At 38.3% G+C, this 25,478-nt stretch overlaps 2 protein-coding genes across 3 annotated transcripts in view; one reads left to right on the top strand and one right to left on the bottom strand.

Annotated features, from left to right (window-relative positions):
* The window catches only part of LOC124641651 (ATP-binding cassette sub-family C member 4-like), a 31,593-nt gene extending 27,111 nt beyond the window's left edge, over positions 1 to 4,482 (top strand). Inside the window, exons 22-27 of the mRNA XM_047179823.1 lie at positions 18 to 257; positions 515 to 701; positions 2,097 to 2,269; positions 2,778 to 2,877; positions 2,976 to 3,116; positions 3,229 to 4,482. Coding sequence (XP_047035779.1) covers positions 18 to 257; positions 515 to 701; positions 2,097 to 2,269; positions 2,778 to 2,877; positions 2,976 to 3,116; positions 3,229 to 3,282 — 895 coding nt within the window. The 3' untranslated portion in view covers positions 3,283 to 4,482. The remainder of the gene's footprint in view (positions 1 to 17; positions 258 to 514; positions 702 to 2,096; positions 2,270 to 2,777; positions 2,878 to 2,975; positions 3,117 to 3,228) is intronic.
* The window catches only part of LOC124641661, a 43,304-nt gene continuing 22,294 nt past the window's right edge, over positions 4,469 to 25,478 (bottom strand). Inside the window, exons 3-11 of one of the 2 annotated variants that reach the window (XM_047179835.1) lie at positions 21,124 to 21,305; positions 20,501 to 20,596; positions 20,085 to 20,193; positions 15,440 to 15,573; positions 13,366 to 13,566; positions 8,939 to 9,079; positions 7,691 to 7,836; positions 6,437 to 6,617; positions 4,469 to 5,691 (exon numbers count right to left, since the gene is read on the bottom strand). In XM_047179835.1, the coding sequence (XP_047035791.1) occupies positions 6,438 to 6,617; positions 7,691 to 7,836; positions 8,939 to 9,079; positions 13,366 to 13,566; positions 15,440 to 15,573; positions 20,085 to 20,193; positions 20,501 to 20,596; positions 21,124 to 21,305 (1,189 nt within the window). In that variant the 3' untranslated portion in view covers positions 4,469 to 5,691; position 6,437. The remainder of the gene's footprint in view (positions 5,692 to 6,436; positions 6,618 to 7,690; positions 7,837 to 8,938; positions 9,080 to 13,365; positions 13,567 to 15,439; positions 15,574 to 20,084; positions 20,194 to 20,500; positions 20,597 to 21,123; positions 21,306 to 25,478) is intronic. The other variant, XM_047179833.1, reaches the window with a different exon arrangement.

Here is a 25,478-nt window from a genome sequence, read left to right as displayed (position 1 = left end):
CCACACATTGTCCCCAGAATACAAGAATATTCAAACATAGAATCGGAGCCACCCCTTCAGTCGGAGCCGGACAAGAAGCCACCGCCATCTTGGCCGGAGTCGGGCCGCATCGAGTTCCGTCACGTGTGCCTCTACTACACGCCGTCCGACCCGCCCGTGCTCAATGATCTGAGCTTTGTGGTCGAACCAAGAGCGAAGGTCGGCATTGTCGGCAGAACTGGTGCTGGCAAGTCCTCGCTTATTAATGCGCTCTTTAGGTAAGTTTGTCTTTATGTGTCACATAGTTTTTATATTTTTTGCCAAACAAACACTCACTACCTTATTGTAAAACGTGGTCTTAAAATGACGCCCATTGATGTAAAATTTATATTTTATATAACTTTGTAATTTATTTATTATCAAATTTTTGTAATGCCTTCTTTTGCTGTGCCCTAGCATGGTCAATTATTTGAGCCTCTTCGACATCTATTGTAACATGGAATGCAAATAAATATACGAACATGTCCACCACCAGGCTAGCAACAATCGAAGGCGAGATCATAATCGACGGGCGGGAGACGTCGAAGCTGGGCCTGCACGAGCTGCGCAGCCAGCTGTCCATCATCCCGCAGGAGCCGGTGCTGTTCTCCGGCACCATGCGCCACAACCTCGACCCCTTCGACGAGTACCCCGACCAGGTGCTCTGGAGAGCGTTGGAAGAGGTATACTACCACTAAAATATAATATAAAAAAAATGTATGTTGTGAGATTCCTCTTGCTTGTTTTTTTTTTGTTATATAAGTAAATTGACAAGTTTTCTACACATGCTTGTAATGAATGTTTCGCTCCGCACTTTGAATTATTTGTAGTGGTGAAGGGTGGGCGTATTAAAGGCTGTCTTTTGTAAATTTTTGCCGTTCAAAAAGTAGTGTTTTGCAGCCAAGTTTAACCCCTTCTTGTATGCCGGGTGCGCATATCTACGCGAGACACAATGGATTTTATATTGTTCTCTAATTAGCGGCATTCAGACGTGTTTTTTACAAACAGTCAAGCGTCGGTATAGGCGATCTTCCAGTTTAGTAATTATAGTTCGGCCATTCAGAGAATGCGTTCCTGACACGTCGCGATTGAACTGACGACGTAACTTTGCAATGGCGTTGCAGTTACGATAAAAATATTTTTGCTGGTTGTTTACCGTTTTAACAATTGAGGAGCATTAAAACAACATTATTATATCAATAATCAATGAATGTTATAATTTTGTGCCAAACTGAATGTCAAATAACTTGGTAAACAATATTTTTCTAAATCTATACTGCGCTATTACAAGGTTATGTCAGCGGTTTATATTTTGTAGTGCTGTGCTAAAAATAACAGGCAAGTATCGTAATCTGTTCTTATACAGTTATAATATAAAATAATACGTTTTGATTTTCTTTTTAAGAATTGGAAAATAATGGACTATAAGACTTAATTATAACTTTTATGAAAAATAAAAATAAAACTATGACCAAACCGCATTTTTATACTTAGATTAAAAATGGTAACCCCAAATGGCGTTATGGGCCGCCATTTTGTGACGCTAAAACAGTCGTCCGTTGTCGTTTCGTGCGCATAGACCACGTTTTTCAAGTGTTTTCGATCTGTTTTTATTTGATTACCCGGCTTTTGTTAGACCGAGATATCAGGATTGATTCTGTTATTGATAATAATATAATTATACATGTAGGCGAAGATGATGATGAAGACACCACCTCCTCAAGCAAATCGGAGTCTGATTAATATTCTGTTCGCACATTCAATTCAATGTACTTGTAACAAAGAATAAATAAAACAATTTTATTATATGAATATTACCTTTTTTTGGTTTCCACTTAAATAACTAAAATATAAAACAAATGATTCCGCCAATTTAAAACGAAAATAATCTTAAAATAATGCGGCGGTTCATTTTGAAGGAACGGTAACGAACTCAGTGTTATGTTGTGCCCATCACTAGTCGTGACTAACTGATAGGTGTCAGGAACGCATTCTCTGAACGGCCGAAGTATAATCCGCTTCTTTGAAACCTCTTTACCAGAACCTTGAATATTTATCAAGTGAATTTGCCTTGTCAGGTGGAACTGAAAGAGGCAGTGGCGGAGCTGCCGGCGGGTCTGTCGTCGCACATGTCGGAGGGCGGCGGCAACTTCTCGGTGGGGCAGCGCCAGCTCGTGTGCCTCGCGCGGGCCATCGTGCGCCGCAACAAGCTGCTCGTGCTCGACGAGGCCACCGCTAATGTCGACCCGCAGTACGTATTGTACCTAGCTCTTTTTTTAAGGGAAATTAACAAATGACTCCTCCTGCTGTGGGTGCAGCGTGAAGGAGTGTCAGACTCTTACTGACCTAAAGATAAAGCGCATCCGGCTGTGCTCTCGCTGTGGCGACATATTGGGCTGACAAAGTGAACACGAAAGAAGAAGACTGACTAAAACCATCAGTTCCTTCTTAAGGCCTTTATGTACCTGGGCCGCGGTAACGGCTCTCAGTTACAAGCAACAAATCGATTTTTGCGATATGTCATTAGCGTGGTAATTAAATTAGAGCACAGGAATTATAAGACAACAAAGTTTTGATTTTATAATCATCCTTATCTCAATGTGATCCAAAATGTGGTTAGCTACTCTGATTTTTTTTAATTCATGTAGTCTCTGTTTTGTGAACGCGAGTATGTTATTGAATAAAAACTAGGTTAAAAGCTAGAGTTTTTTAATCAGTCAGAACAGCTTCGATTCATTTTCATAATTTGTTTATTTCAGGACTGATGCGCTTATACAAAATACAATTAGGAACAAATTCGCCGAGTGCACCGTGCTCACAATTGCTCATCGTCTGCACACTGTTATGGACTCGGATAAGGTACCTTATATTATACTTGTTGATACCCAGAAAATTTCTAATATCATAATTACTTACGCTTTACTCAAATACTTACTAATGGAAAACTTGTTACCCAGGTGTTGGTAATGGATGCGGGTAGAATGGTGGAGTTCGACCATCCGCACATTTTGCTGCAGAACGCGGACGGCATTCTGCGAGGCATGGTCGACCAGACCGGCCGGGCCATGGCAGAGACGCTCAGCAGAGTCGCCAAACAGGTAAAACTTTCTCACAGATTTTATTTGATTGTTAACTCATTTTCCGTTTAAAAAGTTACAAAAAAACATGTGATTCTGAGCATACATTTAATTTGCCTTTTTTATCAATCAGGCGTATGAAGAGAAATTCGGGCCACAGCAACAACCAACGGGCACCTCGGAGTGATACAAAGTAATGATAAATGTTAGGCTATGAATTAATTGTTCCTACAATCGAGATATTGTACAAAGGATCTGGTGATGGAGTGCATGGTGTGCGCATGCGATATAACATCACGATTATTTCCCATTAAGTGAAATGATTATTTTTAATTTGTAAAATATTATGGTTACCACTTCCACTAATAGGCTAATAGGCGTATCATAGAAGGAACTCAAATAACTCAGCGACGCATGTAACTGCATTGGATTGCGCGAAAATATAGTAATATTTCACGATGTCATGCGTTTCGGAGCGCACTGTACTTTTTGTAACGCTATTCATCAACAATGAGTTATTATTGAAAATTGGTTCTGAGTAGAGCCATTTGCAGTAATTAGTAACTTGAAACGTTTTTTACAACATGCACTTATGGAGCCCCCTCGAATTATGACATAATTGCAGCTGCCAGCGTGTGGAGGTATTTCAAATTGCTATGGTAATTATAACAGGAACTCGACTGTACTTAAGATAAATTAAACTTTTACTATGAAGCGATAGAAGTGCGCGTCAGTAGTGGAAGTGGTGATTTTGAGGTCACAAACTGTATTAGGTATTTTTATAAAATGAAATATTTTTAAGAATATGTTTTATTATCATGTGACTTAGCTACTATGTTTTATAAACGACAAGTGAGATTTACAATTTTATTTTAGAATAATTACAAATTGCATTCAGGTGTGTTCGTGGTAAACTGAATAATTTATAAACATGTTTGCATTCAATGCCAAATGTAATCTCGAATACCATTAAAATAGATAGATAATGTAATAAATTAACGGTCCAATAACTTGTGAGCTTTAAACAATTAGTTACGAGGTGCTATATTTGCTATCTTGTACTTAATGTAAGTGATCGATGACTGGTGACGTCACGCGCGACGGGCTCTCAACTGTGTACTTATTCGAAAACAATCTTGTGAATTATTTAGATACTTGAAGTATCGATACCGAAGTGCTTAATTTTGAGAACTTGTATTTTTATGAATATCACGTAGTTTTTATCCAATTATAATTTTAAACGTTATTGTTATTATTAATTTGATTGAATTGAATGTGATTGATTGAAATGATTTGTGAAAACGTAATGTACGCCAATGTTATGTAAGTAAGAACTTGTTAATTGTTCGTTTATTGCAACAAAAATAAAACAGTTTTTACGTATCAATAGCATTTTTTATTTACATACAACATTTCAGATAAGAAAATAGATTCTTATTGAAGAACATCTTGTTTTGAACCTTCACTATAGGTTTAAGTGAACTTAAAACAATCTAAGCAATAATATTCTTTACGGAATGTATTGTTTTAACTATAATACTAAATGTTTACATTAATCAGTAACCTGCTAAGCTTCTTCGTATTACGAAACATTACGTAAAAATACTCTTGTTTATAATAATATTTACATCAGTATTACTTACAACAAATGTATCCGTTCAGCTAGCTGACAGCCCGATCAGATATTGTGATAGAATATCTAAGTCTTATTTAGGGAATAATTCGTTTGAGTTTAGTCGATAATGAATCTGATCGGGGCCAATTAACTGTACGGACACAACATAGTATTATAAAAATTAAAAAAAAAAATACTTAAGAAAGAGTCAGCAGTACAAAACACCACACTTACATCCAGTTCTAGAGTCTTAAACATTGTTTTGGTTTGAAATGGTTTTATATACTACCGTCTCTTTACAACAACATCCAACATACTTCGATTATCACAGAACCCTGAATCGTCGCAACTCGTTCTACACTCCGCTGTTTCCAAACAACATAAATTACTACAGTAAAAAGATAAATTAAGAAATTCTTGTTCTAATCTAAAAGTTCGCACTGCGCGGTCTCTGAGTGAGTAGACGCGAGAGTACATACAACCTAACGCGGAATCCATCCGATATAATACTTGAAAGAGAAAAATACACAAACAAATAGTAAGAAAATAATATAAATAAAAATAAATAGTGAAATACAACCGCAAACTTAAAACGAATTGTCATGATAGCTTTTCCATTGGCACAAGAGAAATGGAAAAAAATGAAAACGATGTTATAGTATCAGACGAAGAAAGATACTGAGATCTTAGAAAACTGTATACAGGTTTCAAAAGGACCTACAACCTAATTACCGTAATGTGATATTGGATATTACAAATAGCTATAACTACTCACAGTCTTCGTACGAATAAATTGGCAGCGCGGGGTCTGTGCGGGGAGAGTGGGGGGAGGGGAGGGGACGTAGTGTCTGTCACTGAGTGTCGCGAGTGTCACTGTCACTGTCCACACTGTAGCTGCCGCCCGGCGCTCTACACGAGCGCGGTGAGGCTCCCCGACCGACTGTACTTGTTGTCCTCCGCTTCAGTTGGGTTTGGTTTAGTCTGTAATTATAGTCACATTATTTACATGTCCCACGTTTCATATTTCATGGTGCAAAATACACTGAACAAAAAAAGCTTTTTAACCCAAAAATAAAAAAGTGCATATGTAATGTGCTGTATATAAATGCACTCCAAATAAACAAATACAATTTCAGTAGCTACCATATACCTATATTCAACCTTTTTTGCCAACCCGCTTAAAATACACAGAAACAGAGTTGGCATACCCAAAAAAACAACCATTGCAACAAAAAGCGATATTTAAAACCGGGCAAATATTAGCTCTATTTTTTGTTACCGCATCTAATTTCTGCGCTCAAATTTTTCCTTTAAGGTGAATCCTTCGAGTGGTGGCAGGAAGTTTAAATATAAAATGTTTTGTTTTTGGTGTTTTACAGTTAACAGTCGATATGAGGCGTGATCTTATCTTTGCTGTTAGGGTGTGTCAACACGGTGCATGTAGCTGGAGCAAGTTAACATGCGCAACAAGCGTGACAAGAGCATGCGGGTGGGTATTTTGCTTTGGTTCATACGCGAGTCACTGGACCCGCACGTTTTTAAAATGCATGTAACCTGCGCATGTGCCTCATAATGCGCAAGCCTTGCACCGTGTAGATTCACCAAAGTTAACAGGCTACAAAAGGCGTGATCTTATCTTTGCGGTGATTTTTAATTTCCAACTTCGAAGTATTCACCTTAATACAGTAGCGTTGTTTGTTCAGTGCGTGATACGAAGGCGTGTTACCTCAATACCGGGTACGTACTTGTAGCTCGTGCGCGGCTGGCGGCAGCGGCAGCGCGAGGCGCAGCGCCGTCCAGAAGGCGCGCTCGTGCACGTGTCGCCACGCCACTAGGCGCGTACCGCGGAGTGTTGTTACTAGACTCTCGCCGCCTTCTTTAGCTTCGCGCTTTAACTTTGGCAGGTCCTACAAATAAAAAATAATCTACTTATTCTTCTTCTTCTTCACGCTCTGTTCCCAATTTTATTTGGGGTCGGCCCAATTTGTCTTCCGCTTCCGTTCTTCCCTGTCACTCGTCATACTGAATCTCTACATATTTATAGATGCGAAAGTATTTTTTTCACAGAGATGGTGGTATCTTGGACGAAGATAGGCAATTTTGTTAACAGTTACGAGAAACTGTCCCATATGAAACTGCGAGAAACAAAAAGTGTTCTCAACCATATTTATTTTGATCTCTTCGCAATACAGAGAGTTTCATGAAGTCATGAGTGGACACAGATGTTGCATTATTGGAAACCGAATCTTGGTAATGAATGTGTCATAACGGTATAACAATAATTTCATTCTCGGATATTTAAATATTCACGACCATTTACTCAGCAATGAATGTTTGCCAATAAAAACTTCTTGCGTACACTATCTTACGTACTCATCTATTTAAATAAACTGTTTAGATTACCTTTTTTATTTATAGAGTTTAATTCAATATCAAGGGTGAGGAAAACTTAATTATACCTAATGACGTAAACGATGAGGGCAAAATTCAAAGAATTATCACCCACGTCAAGAATATCTTGAACTTTTTGTTTTCTATCCGTGTAGCCAATGCAAACTATCTGTTGTTTATTCCTCACACCTCATCAAGACTTACAAATGGAAACAAAAATACTATCAAAATAGCTGTTTCTTGCGTTTTTACCCGGGTCCCGAAGTGCTTCCCGAATTCGGAGATATACGATACTTACGGATGAGGAGATGTACGGATGATATACGCTTACTTATTGCTGGAATTATCCATCAAGATCTTTACCGAGCCTTTTTCCAACTATGTGAGGGTCGGCTTCCAGTCTAACCGAATGTAGCTGAGTAACAGTATTTTATAAGGAGCGATTGCCTAACTGACCTCCTCAACCCAGTTACCCGGGTTTAATTATCATCAGGATCTACTTAGTATTATTTGCTTGACAGAGTAACACAGATATAACCAATCTTCTACGTTAATAAACAAGTGACATTATAAAGTGAACAAGTCAGACCTGCAGTAAGACGACGACGGGCGGCAGTGGCAGTGCCCTTAGCTGCCGCAGCGCCGTGAGCAGCTGCTGCGCCGAGTACTGCGCGGGCGACAGCACGGCCACCAGCGACCGGCAGCGCGCCGCCTCGCCTACCAGCTCGCTGTACCCTGCACAACAACATTATATAAAACTTCAGTAATAATACTCCAGCTAAATTGAATATTAGTAAGGAATAGTGTGATTACAAAGTGAGTGCTGGGGAGTTTGTTCCACCACTTCTTCCCAGCAAAAACATAGGAAGTGGTGAAGGGCGGGCGTTTTGGGGGCTGTCTTTTGTAAATTTGCCCTTCAAAAAATGCTGATTCTCAGCCTACGTTGAATATATGACTTTTATTTTTTTTTCTAAGTCAAATGTTTGTATTTTAAATAGGCCTTTGTAGGCTCCTTTGAAACGTCACACTAGTTGCACGGTTCCAAAAAGATGGTCTCATTAGAGAAAAGCCGGCAAGAAACTCTCTCAGACAGTATATGAGTAAGGCTTTTGGCACAAAATTCTCTCTCATTCTCTCAATCGACCTAAAAACTTAGGGATATCTGGAGACATGCCAACTTCTTTAAAATTCCCAAAATTAATTAAAATAGATGATGAACATTTTAATGATTAACGCTGTCACAGTGTAACTAAATACATAGATGTTCTAACAATAGTCTTTGATGTTTTTCGCGAATCGATTTTCGACGAATACTTGCAGTAAGCAGAATCGTAAAATCTAGTTAAAGGAAGAAGTCGGTGAAAATTGTAAACAGTTCTTCAAAAAAAAACGGACTTTTATGTTGTCGGATAACTGGGGCTGTAAATGTACGACTAATATTATAAAGCTGAAGAGTTAACGCGTTTACGTAACATTATTTTACGTAAACTATTATTGCGTATAATATCAGGAAGTACTGGTCCGATTTGAAAAAATATTTTATCGCCCATTTATCGAGGAAGTGGTGAAATATACGGTGGCTTTATATACGGGTTCGTGCAGAGGTTCATACGGGACGCGGGTGAAACCGCTGACAGAAGCCGAAGTGTGCGTATATACGAAGAGACGTGTGTTGCTGGGGAGTTTGTTGCGCCACATCTTCTTCCCAGCAAAAACTCATAGGAAGTGGTGAAAGGCGGGCGTTTAGGGGGCTGTCTTTTGTAAATTTCTGACGTTCGAAAAGTGCTGTTTTGAGCCAAGTTTGAATGAACGAATTTTGATTTAGATTTATACTCACAAGTGTCGGGCTGCGTGGAGAGGCGCACGGCGTGCACGCGGTACTTGTACTTGAGCGCGAGCGTCGGCAGCAGCGCCCCGCGCACCAGCTCGCCGTCCACCGCCGTCCAGCACACCAGCACGTCGAACTCTTTCTCTAGTACTGCACACAATATTACACTTATTATTTACTAGCTTCTGCCCGCGACTTCGTACGCGGATCCTGTCCCTTATGCCAGCGACTACGGGGTCAGCAAAATCAAAGATCTGAACCGTCTGATATTGAATTTTAAGGGCCCGTTGACTTGAAAACAACGGAATACGGATAAACATTAGAAACGTTCCATATATTTAATTAAATTGGACTAAACAAAACGCTGAGAACTGAACCGCAATAGGCGTGATCATAGGGATAAAAGTAGTGATTCTAATAAGTCTGCATTTAAGTTATGTGGCAAAAATGTTACACGTATTATTACGTAAAAAAACATTAAATAGATGACAAAGTCGTGGTGACTTAGTGGAAGTCGTGGTGGTTTAGTGGGTAGAGAACCAATCTCTCAAGTATGAGCGTGCGTCTTTGATTCCAGGTCTGGCAAGTGCCTGCCAATGCAACTTTTCTAAGTTCGTATGTACTTTCTACGTATATTTTGGATACCAATAACCGTTATTTGGAGGGGATGTTAAACTGTAGGTTCCGGCTGTCATTGAACATTCTTGGCAGTCGTTATGGGTAGTCAGAAGCCAGTAAGTCTTACCAAGGTATGTTGGGTTGAGCGGGTAACCAGGTTGTGGAGGTCAGATAGGCAGTCGCTCCTTGTAAAACACTGGTACTCAGTTGCATCGTGACTGGAAGTCGACCATAACATAATTGGGACAAAGGCTCTTGAGATAATAACGACAATAATAATGAGATATAGGCACCGCAGGACATCTGAGGCTGATGACGGGGAGTAGCAACCCCGCGGGGCTATACTATATGCTGAGTTCTCCAGGGAGAGTATCCCCCATCTCCGGCCGGTCGGAGTGAACCATGACGGGGGTAGGTCTCACGCCTCTGGCTTGGCTTGGCCGTCCAGAGTGGAGTCGCTAGAGCAGGATTAGTAGCCCTGCTCGGAGGGTAGGTGCCTCATGGTAAGCACAGGGAGCGCGTAATCTGTGTTTAAAGTCCGCCGAGGTATCCTCACGCTTCAGGTTCCCGGGGGCCCAGTAAGTGAGGTGGCGAGTCTCCACCTGCCATTTTTACATGTACCATTGACATCCACTAACATCCCATCACAAATAGCCCAAGTAGTTTCCCTCAATAGTTAGCAATAGTTTAGCACAGAACCGGGGATTGTCTTTTTTTTAACGACGTCCACCGGTGAATGTCCTTGGGTTCATTTCTATAGTGTATAAAGGGATAATCGACGGTATTGTGTCACCATTTCATTAAAGTTGTCTCAAAAGGGCTTCAGCGTGTTGGCTTCGGCCCCACGTTTGCCTCCCAAAAATTCGGAACTCTGTAGTCCCGAGGTCTGGAAGAGACATACAAAATAATAATGAGATATAACGCAACAAAGTCGGAGAGTGAGGGCTCGTGACGCCACGTCTAAGTATGTAAAATTTGTACTAAGCAGTGACTTAACGAAGATTTGTTGTATCTTCGTTATTATTTGTTTGTGAGAGAGAGAGAAAAGAAAAATACGTGTCCATTATTTTAGGATAGGATTCACCATACCTATTTCATAACATTCATTTCTATACATTTCAAGTGTAGTATTGCTCTTGAAGTTTCATATCAGGTGTTCCAGATCTTCGATGTTTATACATCAATAGAGAGTGCTTATCAGATTGAACCACTTTTGCTAAAACGTCATATCTTCATATGCTATAGTCTAGCTGGACTCCTGGAGTTCCACATCAGGTGTTTTACACCTTCAATTTGTATAAGTCAACAGAGAGTGCTTATCAGATTGAACAACTTTTGCTAAAACGTCATACCTCTATATGCTATAGTCTAGCTGGGCACCTGGAGTTCCACATCAGGTGTTTTAGATCTTCAATTTGTATAAGTCAATAGAAAGTGCTTATCAAATTGAACAACTTTTGCTAAAACGCCATACCTGTATATGGTACAGAGAAGCTGGGCTCTTGGGGTTCCACATCAGGTGTTCCAGATCTTCAAATTTATTATCTCAACTAAAAATGCTCATCACATGAAACAATTTTTGCCATGGCACCATTTTTATATCTCTTATAGTTTTGTTGGTCTGTTGGAGTTCTGCATCAGGTCTTCAAGTTTCGAAGATATATTATAGCCTATATGTTGACCAGGCTTAATACTGATACAACAAAGAAAAAATCATTGAAATCCGTTCAGTAGTTCCGAAGATTAGCGTGTACAAACAAACAGACATACAGACATACAGACATACAGACATACAGACAAACAGACAGAATTTTTTTTTTTGATTTGTGCTCCATTACTGTTTCTAAACCCCACCCAATTATTATTTTTTAAATATATTCAATGTACAGACACAGTTTTTTTACAGATTTATTATATGTATAGATTTATACTTTACGGACAATGGCGGACTTAACGCCTTAAGCGTTCTCTGCCAGTCTACCTTAGGGTGGTGGTGAAAAGAAAAGGAGGTAGGTGCAACGCTGTTAGAGATTTAAAAATGTTTAAGTCGTACAGTTCCGAGAAATATGATTGACTTCGCAATCTTCAATTTGTTATTTGTGTAATTTTCGTCCGTCAGAGAGGAAAAGATGGATTGACTATCTGTAATAGGGAGTGGATGTCCGTTTGACGGCTGGCGCAAGAAATGGAACTGAAAACATATTGCGCCGACCCCAAATAAATAACTTGGGAACAGGGCAGTAGGAAGAATTTGTCTCCGTCATTTTCAAGCATCTCTGTCCCGTGCAACCCTAACCTCATTCACAGCAGCCTATATAATTGATCCACGACATAATACATATAATAAAGATATGACAAAGAAAATGGGACCAGGACTTCGACAAGGGTTGTCCTTTAAATTTCCTTAAAATGCAATTTTCAGAACAAATTATTACTAGTCATCAAAACACCTGATAATTGAGCAGCAATTAAAATTATTCACGACTACCGTCGTACAAGACATTATCATCTCTCGCTGCTTATTCGGCGTACCTAATGCGAGTGAGCACGCGGTTTGCATATGTCATGATTACTTAGAACCTGCGCGTTTACATGACGTCATTATAAATTTACAAATGCACAACTGAATTACCTATTGAGCTTTTTTGCACTTTTTTTGTTGGTATTTATAATATTTTGGCACTGTTGGACGCTGTCAACTAAACTATCATAAGTATGTAAAGGTATAATTGATTTTTTTATTAGCTGTAAGACTTGCATTTTGCAAACGGAAAGATAACACGAAAAAGATGGGAGTGAATGGTGTAATAGGACGAGCGACAGGAAGGAATGGAAGCATAAAATGTATTGCGCCGACGAATAATGAATGGATGACTTAATTCAATGACATATCCAGTAAATCAATATAAAATTAACTAAGAAGGAAATAAAACAGAACAATTTGACACGAAATGCGGAAACAAAGGAAACTAGGTATTATACAATGGTCAACGCACTTATGTCATAGTAAATGTGAGACCATCCTGTACCTACACGTAAGTGATTAGATACTAAAGAAAGATAGAATTTGAACAAATGTTTGTTCGACTCCAGCGAAGCGAAAAGAAAATGGCGTCATCAGTGTGTACGCAATTAATAATAATTCGCGAATATGACGCACGTAACGTAATTGTATCTCGTTAATCGTAGCACTTAATTTCGATGGTAATAATCCGCTTTCGGCGTTGACCGGAGTTTGGCGCTCTTTTTTAAACGGGCACCATGTATGGTTTGTTCTACTTGCTAATTCGTCACATCAATTATATTATGTTTCTGTATGTGGCATGTTAAGTGATATAAGATTTACTGATAGGTTTAAATTAGGATAAAAAAAAACTTGGTTATGATCAGGTTAGTTGTAAAGTGTTTGTCAAACAAATTATTATGAAAGAGGCGTTCGTGATCAATAAACTAGTTGATAGTTGGAGCAACCGTTTCTGCGGTTGAATACCGGACGGTCGTCTCGACCTTCACAGATATAGTCAATAGATCTACAACACATTTACTTATGTCTTATATTGGAAAAACCAACCAAGGAAGTAATTGTCTATCTTAAAATAGTCGCTGATACATACAACTGAAAGCAGTTAGACCAAAAACCAACACCATCATCATCTTCAGAGCCTTTTCCCAACTATGTTGGGGTCGGCTTCCAGTCTTACCCAGAGCGACTGCCCTATCTGACCTCCTCAACCCAGTTATCAGGGCAACCCAACACCATGTACAATATAGTCATCTAGATGTCGATATGCAGTTGTGCTACATACATAGCTACTGACCTCGTGCCCTCCTCGCGGTGGGCTGTGCTCTAGCGCGCGCGTGCCTCGCGGCCAGCAGCAGCCGCGGCGTGCAGCGCCGGTGTAGTGCGGCTGCCGACACCAGCGCCAGAGCGCCGGCCGCCGCGCCCAGTGCTAAAGCCCGCCACGGCACCGCCCCGCTGCCGCACCATGAAGACCCTGAACCATCGTCTGAACCACCATCTGTCACAATACATATTTTTAGTTAGAATATACTGTCTTTTTTTTGTGATTCATAATCATCAAATGTCTCCTCCCGCTGTGGGTTAGCAGTGGTGAGGGAGTGACATACTCTTACTGACTAAAACCCCTCATGTTCCTTCGTAGGCCTTTTATGTTCCAGGGCTGCGGTAACTCTTTCGTACAATCTTGCAGCTCAGAATATGCTGTCTATATCCTTAACGATATTTATAGGTAGTAGAAATAAGCAGTCCCTTTGTACTTGATTGTTTTTCTTTTTCTTGTGGCATCAACTGCGTACATAAATAGGCTGTCATTTCTCGAGGTTTCGGCACTATTTCCTTCTCTCAGATCTATTGAATGAAACCTGGTGGCCCATTCAAAGTTTCAATAGATTTCAATTAGTTATTCAGTTAACCGTTAAAGTGCCTAAAATAGCTTTAATACGTTGACTTAACACTAATAAGCTCTAATCAAATATAGAATTATCTCATTTCACCGCTAATGAATACCCATTTAGATCCTTTTGGTAACCATGTCTCTGATTAATAGTAGACGCACAATTTTAGTAATTTATGCCGACTCCTATCTATCCAAATATCGGTAGCTATTCGACTGTCAATATGAAGTGACGTCATACTCTTAAAACATGTACCTACAAGCCTATTTCTGTTTAAGAATTTCCCATTGACGCATTTAGTGAATGGATATAGTTTTACCTTATTCTTGAGGTTTTTTTAGGTTATTTCTTTTTGAGAAGTCAAGTAACGGTTAAGAGCTATTTATTTTTAAATTGATAACGATTTTAAATAACACCTATGTATGTGATATAGTTACATTGCATATCAAACTCTCGCGCAATGTTTTGACTAGACGATGTAACATCTAGAGCACATTGTCTGCCCACGCGCCGATTGTGCATACTCAGGGTCCAGTTGCTAATCCTGAATAATATTACTCTACGAATGTATTTGTTGCCTCGTCCTTATCAATGTGGAACAAAGGATGTGCATGATAATAATTTGAACTAGCATAGTTCAGTTCTGGTGAGAACTAGCTCAAGGTTGCATAGGAAACCCAAATGTTATCTTCAAAACAGAAAAATTAAGGCTCAATGATATAAGAACGCTTTTGTTCCACTCAATTCCTTAAGATGGGATTTTGACTCTCAACTTTGGACATTCGGAGATACAAAATTTTCCTGGTGTTACTGTATAGGGTAAACCCCTATTAGCAATTTTCCAAACGCGCGGAATTACACACCCATTTTATTGGTAATGTGATTCGCTCAGTTTATTTGAAGACTTTCACGTTTATATTATATTTTATTATTGCCTGACTTATGGTCGATTTCTGAGTGTTTTATTATGATGTATAAAACTGGACTGTTTTAAGGAAAAATGAAAAGAACGAATTCTATGAAAGTATACGACAATTTACCTCCTTAGTCCTTAATAAGTAATACAATAATAACTTATAACCGCGTTTAACGACCGCAGCATTCTTACGAACTTATTTGAGTAGTTTCCAACGTCTGTTCCAGTATTTGTTGGGGAAATAACCGAGACATATCAAAACCGCAGACGACATACATAAAAAACAATAACCGACCGTGAAACTCGTAGTAAGGGTGCATCTACAAGGTGCAAGCAGCTTGCGCATGTTGAGGCACATGCGTAGATTACATGCATTTTAGAAACGTGCCAGTCCAGTGACTCGCTAATGAACCAAAGCAAAATATCCACCCACATGCTCTTGTAACTTGTCACTTGCGCATGTTAGCTTGCTCCAGCTATATGCATCGTGTAGACGCACCCTTAGTTTAAAAATCACACATACATGACATCCGAATAGGTAGGTATATAAAAAAACTTACATCTGTAGTGAACGGTGACGTAATGCTTGGACATGACGTCATTGCTGTGCACAACACACACGTAGGTACCGTAGTCCTGTGCCGACACTCGGTCCACCGTCAGGTACGAGCCAATGATGTCTTCCACATCCTCCCTGCAATCAAGTATTCACTGTAAGCCGCGACTTCCTTATGCGACGCCAGGAAGTTGGTTCAAACAGTTACGTAAGTACCTACTATAAGTTTTATTTGAGGAGTAGAATGGAACCTTAAATACTTAGGGCTAATCAAATGGCTTCAAACTGAAGGATATGAAACTAAGACTATGATAAGCTTATAGCTTGACATTACGAATAGTGAAACATAAGGAGTTCAGTCAATCTGAAATCTAAATATGATTCTAATCAATATTGAGCCGTTTTCTCGCAAATAAACTCTTCAAAAAGAAATTAACGTAAAGGAAAAAGTAAATTAAGGAAGTCTAGTTACCAATTATACTAAAAAGATTCATAAATATACTAATTTTATCAGAATTAGCCTCGTTAACGAAATATAAATTTTACCTGTCGAGTTCTCTATTTACGGTAGGTATCAGGTACATAAAAGAAATTACAAGCATATGAAGTTAATAAAAGGAGCCGGAAAACGACACGACAGGCAACACACTTTTTAGGGAAAATTTTCATGTCGGATAAATATGGAATTTGCCCATAAACGGGGAAAAACTTGGCACCAACACCAGATATTTTATAGAAAGGTATAAGAAATACGACGTGGTCCTAATATACTTCTGATTTTTTCTTGGCAATTTAAGTACTATAAAACTAAAAGCATGAATAATCACAAAATAAGTGCCTGTACTTGAGAAAACTCAAACAAATTACGTTAAAATCTCACAACTCCGAGGAATGAAAAGGTTCCGAAAGGTTGTTCGTCTAATAAGCAGTTATAAGTTAATATTTTCTCATTTCAGTAAAAGCAATAACCATATTGAAAGGTCACCGGCTGACCTCTAGTTTATTGCCGATGTCTGTGGGCGGTATCTAGTGCCTGCCTGTGTATCGGGAATCTATCGAACTTTTAAGTGCTTCATAATAATGGTTCACTTGTTATTAAGATAAAAACTTTTGCATTTGTTATTCTGCGAAAAATGTTACGAACTTGTAGTGGACGAGAGGTTTCAAGTTTTATGTCAATCATGATTGAAGTACGTCTTCTTGTGAAATAAGTAATGAACAAAGTTTTGATATGTTTTAGAGCTTTTTTTTTTATTTGTGTAAAGTGCGTTTTTTGCTTGTCCCCCGGATTTGACCTAATTTCATTGTTAAACCCATTAACTATTTGAGTTTTTAAAGATACTGGACCAAAGAATATACATTTAATTTTAATTTATTATATTAGTTTCTGTTCCAATTATTCATTATTTTGTTTTAACAGCATTTAAATAAACAGGAGTAGGCTTTTTTTGCTTGTCCCCAGCTGAATTCGTATGATTGGATCAAGAATATTTCGCGATTTTTCTACGGACGATAAATTTTTTTAAGGGGTTTAGTTTCTAAATGTCATCATTTAATAATATTCATCAATTCATCTGTAATATTCTGGCTTATTTACATAAAAAAACGTATAAAACTACGATGATGAAATTTTGATCCATCCTGAACATTCAGTATTGTGACCGCATTTTATAGTACTTTAAGCCACAATTTTTGAGTCCTAATTCTTTGAAACAGGCACTACTTAGACATACTACTGGTTTTTACTTTACTTTACTATTAAAGTCAAAAGGATTTTGAGGAACGTAGACGTTTTGTTGCTGGCTCCGTACAAGAACGGAATTTATGTTCAGATTTGTGTTTGAATTTTACTACAGCGTAACCAAATATTAGGATTGCTGTTTATTTCTAGAAACCGCCATTTCTTTAAGTTACTGTTTAAATTGACATCAAATGGAAAAGAACTACAAATAATTATTTATAAATTTTTTTTAATCGGCAAGTATGAAAATGTGACTTCCGTTTTGTGACCAAATCTATGGTCACATACGGGCTGAGCTCAAAGTCACAACATGACTGATCCTATAAAATTAAGTTTACATGGAAACAGTGATGTTGTTTCAGAAATTCAGAATAATAGTTTTCTGTAAGGATCAATTTTATTTTATTCATGTTTAAAATCTTTATGTAAACGAGGTACAATATTTTTTTGTTATTATTTGTTCCATTATTGAAAAGATATAGTATTTCTTGATTATTATTAAATGTTGATCTGGAATATTACATAATTATAATAATAGCGTCCATGTAGATAAAGCTTTATACTTTTCAGACGTTCAGTTGCGTGACTGTCCCTGTTTTCTATTTGAAACAAAAAAATATTTAAAATTCTTTATAAAATACTGTTTTGTTCTGTTTTCGCTCGATGGACAGGAATTTAATTTTGATTCATAACTAGGGATCACTGCAGAAATATATTTTTATTATAGCTTAATATTTTAAAAAATAATATCCGATGTGCATCAAAAGTCACATAATTGAAATTGAAGTTTGATTTTTGTTATAAAACGTTCAAAGAATTGTCGTGTATTGTGTTTTTTCCTTTTGACAAGATTGTTTTCTTTAATTAGTAATAAAAATATTAATAATATTTTGTGTAGTTTTTAACCCCCGACGCAAAAACGACGGGGTGTTATAAGTTTGACGTGTCTGTGTGTGTGTGTGTGTGTGTATGTGGCATCGTAGCTCCCAAACGGATGATCCAATTGTAATGCGGTTTTTTTTGTTAGAAAGGAATGTCATTCGGGAGTGTTCTTAGCTATGTTTGGTGGAAATCGATTCAGGTCTTCAAGGTCATCAGCTCGTTGGTTAGGTGTGATAGGAATGTTACACGCTCAGTTTACTTGCAAGCATATGTGGGATCTAAAATTTGAAATACTAATGTCTTCTGGAACCACTGAGCTGGTCTGCTGTTAGGACACGAAGATAGGAGACGTAACCCTGAACTGCCTTTTAGTAAACCCATCGAGTTTGGGCTCGTTTAATTTGTCTTGACTAGTTCTCTTCATGTTTCTAATTGACAAGAACCTAATGCTGGAAATGGGATATGGCGGATGAAACCCTAGAATGGTATATAACCTTGGATCACCAAAGGTTAATCTTTATTGTTTCTCAATCTGTGCAATTCTCCCAGAGCCAGTTTGTCATGAGGATTGTTAAACAGCTTCCTTTGGCTGAGATCGCATATAGCGAACCCATCATAAAAAGAAGGAAAAATTAAGGAGCTCCTTTAAAAAACCATGAAATAAAATTAAATTATAAATTTAAAAAAACCCCCGACCCAAAAAAGTACGCAATTATTATGACAAAATTTTATAAACGATAAACCCTATAAAAAGCAAAAAATAACTTTAAACACTACGTAAGTACCAACTAAAGCATGTCAGACTAAACAAAATTTTGACGTGTCGGGGGACCGCTTTTTACCTTCAAAAATACTTACACAAATCAAATGAAAACTACCTAATTACAACATTCGTATAAAAAACACGTATCTAAACAAAATTATATAAAAAGTTATAAGAAGGAATGTAGTAGGTAGTATATAATTACTTCTAACGTTAGGCTAATAAATTAGAGCGGTCCCCCGACACGTCAAAATTTTGTTTAGTCTGACATGCTTTAGTTGGTACTTACGTAGTGTTTAAAGTTATTTTTTGCTTTTTATAGGGTTTATCGTTTATAAAATTTTGTCATAATAATTGCGTACTTTTTTGGGTCGGGGGTTTTTTGTTAATATCATACTCAATAGAGTCACATTCTGGAAGTGATCACGTAGCTTTTTCCATTATGTATTCGGATATTTATTATTCTAGCTATATTTTTGGCGTTCCAACTTAATTTTCGTTAATTTCAATCTATACACTATTTAAAAATAAAAAAAAGTTGCCATAAATTAGACTTTTAAAAAAAAACTAAGTTTTATACATGTTGACACAAATAAAAAAAAAAGCTCTTTAGTTTTATGGAGAAAACGTATTAAGATCATTAAAAATATATCAGTTAATGTAAAGTCTCGCATGCTCTTTTTAAGAGGACGAATTGGAATTTTTGGCGCCAAGGATCTCAATTTTTCTCAGTAAATACAAAACGGATCAAAATACAACTTGGTTACCTGAAAGTTCATGATATAAACCTTATTTTGTTAGACGTGAAAACATGATTAGGTAACTTTTATAACAGAGAAAAATATATCAAACATACCTCTTTTTAAAAAGAGATTCACATATTATGGGCGAACGGGACCGATTTAAGCCTCTTAACTTTTTTAGTAGTTGAGTATATACATACTCTTTAAAATTGTAGAAGGAATTTTTATCAAATTATCATTTCTAAATAATAAAATTACAAAACCATTTTGTCGCTTACGACTTTTAGTTATAAGCTAGCGCGCGTATTGTTATCCTCGCCCCGCTCAGACGCTCCGACCCCTTTTGGCGCCTTAGATGCGCGTGCCGGTTATGGAATTATTGTTGACCAATTCCTCGCCTTAAGCGGGACTTGCGTAGACGCTAGTCTTTTCTTCAGTTACATCAAAATTTTGTTCCAAAACTCTTGCTCCCTAAATAAATTATGGGTAATACCGTCAGTATACTGAATAATGAACTCACCGGGTGGTCTTGATTTCCATCTGAGTGGGCAACAAGTCTCCCTCAGTGCCGTTGGGACCCTCTTTCCTCCACCGGAGGTCCCTGCGGGCGTCAGCCAAGTAAGACCGACCTGCACAATAACATTATTACTGAGATAAGAACAAGATCTAATCGAATATAAAGTGTTCAAGTAACGAGGAAATGGGCAAATTAGTTTTATTTTTTTTATTAAGCCATGCATTATAGGGCATAATCATGATTATTAGATAAAATTATTGCTAGGATAATTAGTTCCCATTGGGTTAAACATCGTCGTATGACCTCTGACCCGCGCAGTGCGCATCGCCAGTTGGCATGCCACAAGACACTTTCTCCTGGCCATTGGCGCTCCATTTCTTTTTCCTCTTGGTTTTAAATAACGGGGGCGTATTACTTACCGATGAGAGCTTCACAGTACAGTCGTAACTCGCCCCCCTCCTCCACCCACTGATCTTTCGAAATAAACATTGTCTTCGGTGCGTCCGGCGGTTTTTCTGTGAATCGGAAGGTTAGCTGATACATATTTTCCTCGTATGGAACAAGCGCTTACTCAATAAAGAACTGTTATTTTACTTGCAATAAAACGTCTCAAGATGTCAGGTCACACGTAATGTATTTAAAACAAGTGAAATAACCGTTGCAGGTTATGTGTAAGTCGTAATTTTAATAACCGCAGTCATTTGCATTAAGACGATCTATTCTGGTTTAGTGGAAGTGCCATGGGAGTAATAAAGCATGCTACATATATGAATATAAATATAATTGCGCGTACGTTTATGACCCGATATAACATGAAGTCTGGACCTCCCGCTGCGCTCGAGTTAGAACGAGGAGTTTTTCTGGATTCAAAGATGCTTTATTCGCATTATAGCTCTGATTAGACTGACACAACTCAGCTGATACTTACATTAATAATAAAAACTAGGAGCCTTTCCTATATCCTCCATAAAGACTACTTACGATCTAAGATTTATGTCCTGTTAACTATTTAATTGAAACCAACTGTTTGCATGATATTTACCTAAAATATTAAGTTTGACAGTGTGCGTCTCCGTATGAGTCTCGTTGGACAGGCGGCAGGTATAGTTGCCGGAGTCAGCTCGCGCCGCCCGCCGCGCATATAGCGTCTGATTGGCAGCCTCAGGATATAGGATCAGGTTGGACACCCCAGCTGACCAGGGATACGCCACACCGTCTTTAAACCTAGAAAAGATTAGATAATATTATTATTCAATTCTACGTAAGAAGTGCCTGCCAGAGCTGCGGGATTGTTCGAAAGAGTTACCGCGGCCCTGGGACGTATTGATGATGATGGATTTTAGTCAGTAAGAGTCTGACACTCATGCTGCTAACCCACAGCGGGAAGGGTCATTTCATGATTTCTCATAAAAAAGGTAGTGAGGGGTACACCGCAATAGGTTTAATACAATCACAGCATACTCCTTTCCTATTATACACCTACTTATGGTGTGTGCAGGGTAATATCAATTAAGCAGACAACCTATGGTACCTTGCTAACCACTATAGCTATGTATGATGCTTTAATGGATGTTGATTAAAATTCAGACCTCTCAATCGAGACCAGATTTGATACATGATTACCCTGAAATCTTTGCCAAATAGGCACATGCCTAACGAATTGGATTGTATGATATGATCTATAAACGGAATCGGTATGAAGAAAGGTCAAAGGATACGCTGAATTGTGCTGATTGGTATCAATAAACCTAGATATAAAATGTGTTTGGCTTTATTGAATACAGAAAACCAATATTGCTATAGCGAGGCACAGAATATGCAACAATATGCAATTTTGCCCTAGAAGGCAATTGAATGTATTTATAGTAAGGGGAGAATATACATGAGCGAGGCAACCGCAACAGCACGCATGTATTGGCACCCTTCAGTAAAGATGAGTAACACAGCGACAAAAACCCAAAACCTTAGGGAACACCCCTTGTGAAAATCTGATACAAAAGACAATTATAATATCTGTATTACTTTGCGAACCGGAGTATGTAGTCAGAAATAAGGAAGATTTCACATACGAGTATTATTTATATGGAAAACACGTTTTTACCTTACGGTAAAACTTATGAATGAATATTATAAGTACAACTGAGTTACATACGTATTTATGTAATGCACAGCAAATAAGCAGAAAGGAATAGTTTTTAAATGCTTATCTATTCTGGTTGATAAGCTGGGCTATGGAAAAAGGGAAATGGAAAACCATGTTGAATATTGCATGCGAACATTCAAATTGCTAATGTGTAATACATATACACAAAGTCTGGTTTTTCCTGTCTTTAAGGTTTAAAATAGGTTATCTTGCTATTGTTAAAGTCAAGGTAAACTTTTATTTTTGGTTTATCTTTCTTCGTTCTCGTGGAAAAAACCAAACGCAGCGCATTCTGCCTGAGGCGTCAGCGTTACGTTACAACTGTGGAAATAATAGCATTCTGTGAAATGATCGTTTAGTAAGATACAAGCTCCTAATGCTGGTATTGTCATTGCGCGACGAGATCAACCGGAATGTGTACGTGCAGGAAATAATTCCCAGTACACGACTAATGGAGCGCCATTCCGCCGGAGCGGGGTGGTGGCGTAATGTAGCCGCCGTCGATGACAGCTAAGTGATTCTGCGAAATACTGCATTGCAGTCACTCGTCAACGGAGAAATCACGACTCTCTAATATTCTGCAAATTGATAATGCGCACCAGTGACAGATCGAATCACATTCATACTGCATAGGCACAGTCTATCTTAAAATATTTAAAATGGCTCATTCGCATTAAGGCGAAATCGAACAGCTGTAATTTGTTCAGCGAATCGGGCTTAAGCAAACAAAACGTCGCGGGGCTACCGATTCCCGTGAACAGTAAAATTTTGCGGGAGCCGTTTTTGAATCGTTTGAAAGGAAAACAAACATTTGAGCGATGTTTCATCGCAAGGCCGCGATGGAATGGTTTCTCGGAAGCGACGCTGAGGTGTAATCTGGTGAATATCCTCTGCTAATAGAACACGGTATAAGGGCAAGACACAAATTCGCACTAGTCACGCATGCTGCTGAACATCTTCGTATCTTAATCCCATAGTTTAACTATGGTCTGTAAGTACATACGCCAAGCAAATATTATGAAGCTAATGCACCAGTGTGCACGTTGCCGTTGGTGTTGTTCATAGCTATTATTTGCACTAGAGTCGTGACAATTTCCGAGAAAACATATCAAGAGCGCATGTTTACAATCTTCATTCCACTTTCCAGTGTCCCTGGGAGAACGATGCGAATATTTTTAACCTTTTTTTAAAGTAATGACTCACGCAACATACGCATTAAGTATATTGATACGAAACGTGAATTTATGATGATGTTACGAAAACTATTGACGAGCAAATTTTAAGATAAACGGTCGTTGGAGGCGCGTTTATAACCGAGCGACTTACGTGCCTGTGGAGAATTTATGTAATCCGCTACGTAGGTCGGAGATATTGTAATTTATGCATATGATTCATACTCAGTTTGTAACAAAACGATGGCAGTAAAAGATGATCCCGCAAAGTTGTAGTGCATGCAATACTGTGTGGCCGTAGCTGTACCGGCAGAAACGGCGTGTTTCTTGCGCCCGCGCCGCCTGCAGCAAGTAGAGCCTGACTCGTCTGCACTCCGATCTATTAGTATCACCGACAATTATTACAATAATTCCATGTAAAAGAGCAAAACGCAAATGTAATGATACTCATTATGACATCGTTAACGATTCTGACAGAGATCGTTTAATTTAATTAGCAACGAGCATTCGATAAAAAATAACATAATTTTTTTGCTCCTCTACAAGACTTGAGTCGGACTCTCGACTGCGGCGGATGGTACGCGTGACCATGCGGTCTATGTCAAGTGCTTATAATGTTACTTTACAATATAGGTACCTAGTTGATTTCGTACCTATCTTCTCTCAGATCACAATAATCTAAAAAGAATGAAAATGATCCGTTACAATATAATTAATAATGCCTATCTATGCTGTAGCAGGAAAACGTCGTTATTTTAAAGATAAAAAAAAGAAGTCCCTGGTGAGGTCATCCTCCGGCGCGGGCGCGTCGTCGGCCTCTCCTGTAAAAAGCTCCGAATATTTCCGAAATAACGCGAACCGGTCTTTGACCGTGTGTCGGGTTGCACTCCCTCACGGCTCACCACAAATCATTCGCGTGCAGCCTCTTGCGAACCGACACTATACAGCTACCCATAAAATGTATGCATACTGTGGGTACGAACACTTTTACACTGAGAGTAACCAATACCCGTATTTACCCGCTTTCCAGTTTCAGGCAGTTTCCTGCCGGCTAAGATATAATATAATCGATCGCGACGTTTTACAAACAGTTTAACACTAAGCAGACCAAGAAAACCCGTTGCAAATGCACATTTTGCATCTATAGGATTCCGGTTAACCAACCTCTTGATCGAAATATAATTGAGATAATAAAATTAGTTTCATTTTAATTACCAAACGGAACTTTATACCAAACGAACGAGCTAAATATACATACATTTTAAGTAGTGGAAATCCCATACACGCCAAGACATAAGCACAATCAAAAGAGTACATACGACAGACAAAGCAAGCTCTAAAAGTAAAAATTAAAATGTCAACGCATGTTAGTATGTACGTGAATCCTTTGATTTAGATTTATAAGCAATCAATACAAAAACAAGATCCGCATCGAGATGTAAGTAGGTCATTCATTGGAAAAATCTATTCACAGTTATTTATAACTATTTTATTAATTATTATACTTAAGTATAGCAGAGACCATTGATGTATTTCCTTCAGTAATAATCTTACAGTCACCAGGTCAACGAGAGATTTTTGAGTTCATTTTTTATTTCTAACAACAAAGTTTTATATTTCGGACTCCAGTACTTAGCAATATCTTATTTTTTGTCTGACTGGTCCAGTTATGCTATGTTAAAGTCTGCTTCGAAATAACAATTAGTTACAGCGTCGGTTAAACCCGATATACTAGTATATTTAAATTATAGACCTCCTCTAGGAAAGTATTTTGTGTCCATTTTGAGTATCTGTCTACATAGCTGCCTAATCATACGTGTCTGGTTTTATGACATCAAACTCAATTATTTTACAATATGTCCGAGTTCTGGTGGTGTGTGAAATGGTTATTGCAGTATGTGTCAACAAATGAGAAGGTACGTACGATATGGAGGGTTGCATCAGAACAACAAGTGTGCTGGTTGTAACGCGCTCGAGCTCGTGAATTCATCCAGGACACTAGACTGCTAAACGCATAGTGACGGGGCAAATCTTTTGGAAAATCCCTAATAAAGTGATTAGCGTGAGATGTGACGTCTCGCT

The sequence above is a fragment of the Helicoverpa zea genome, chromosome 2 (genome assembly GCF_022581195.2).
Source record: "Helicoverpa zea isolate HzStark_Cry1AcR chromosome 2, ilHelZeax1.1, whole genome shotgun sequence".
In the NCBI taxonomy this organism is placed as follows: domain Eukaryota; kingdom Metazoa; phylum Arthropoda; class Insecta; order Lepidoptera; family Noctuidae; genus Helicoverpa; species Helicoverpa zea.
The sequence above is the reverse complement of the archived record's forward strand: the minus strand, read 5'-3'. Positions and strand labels throughout refer to the sequence as shown.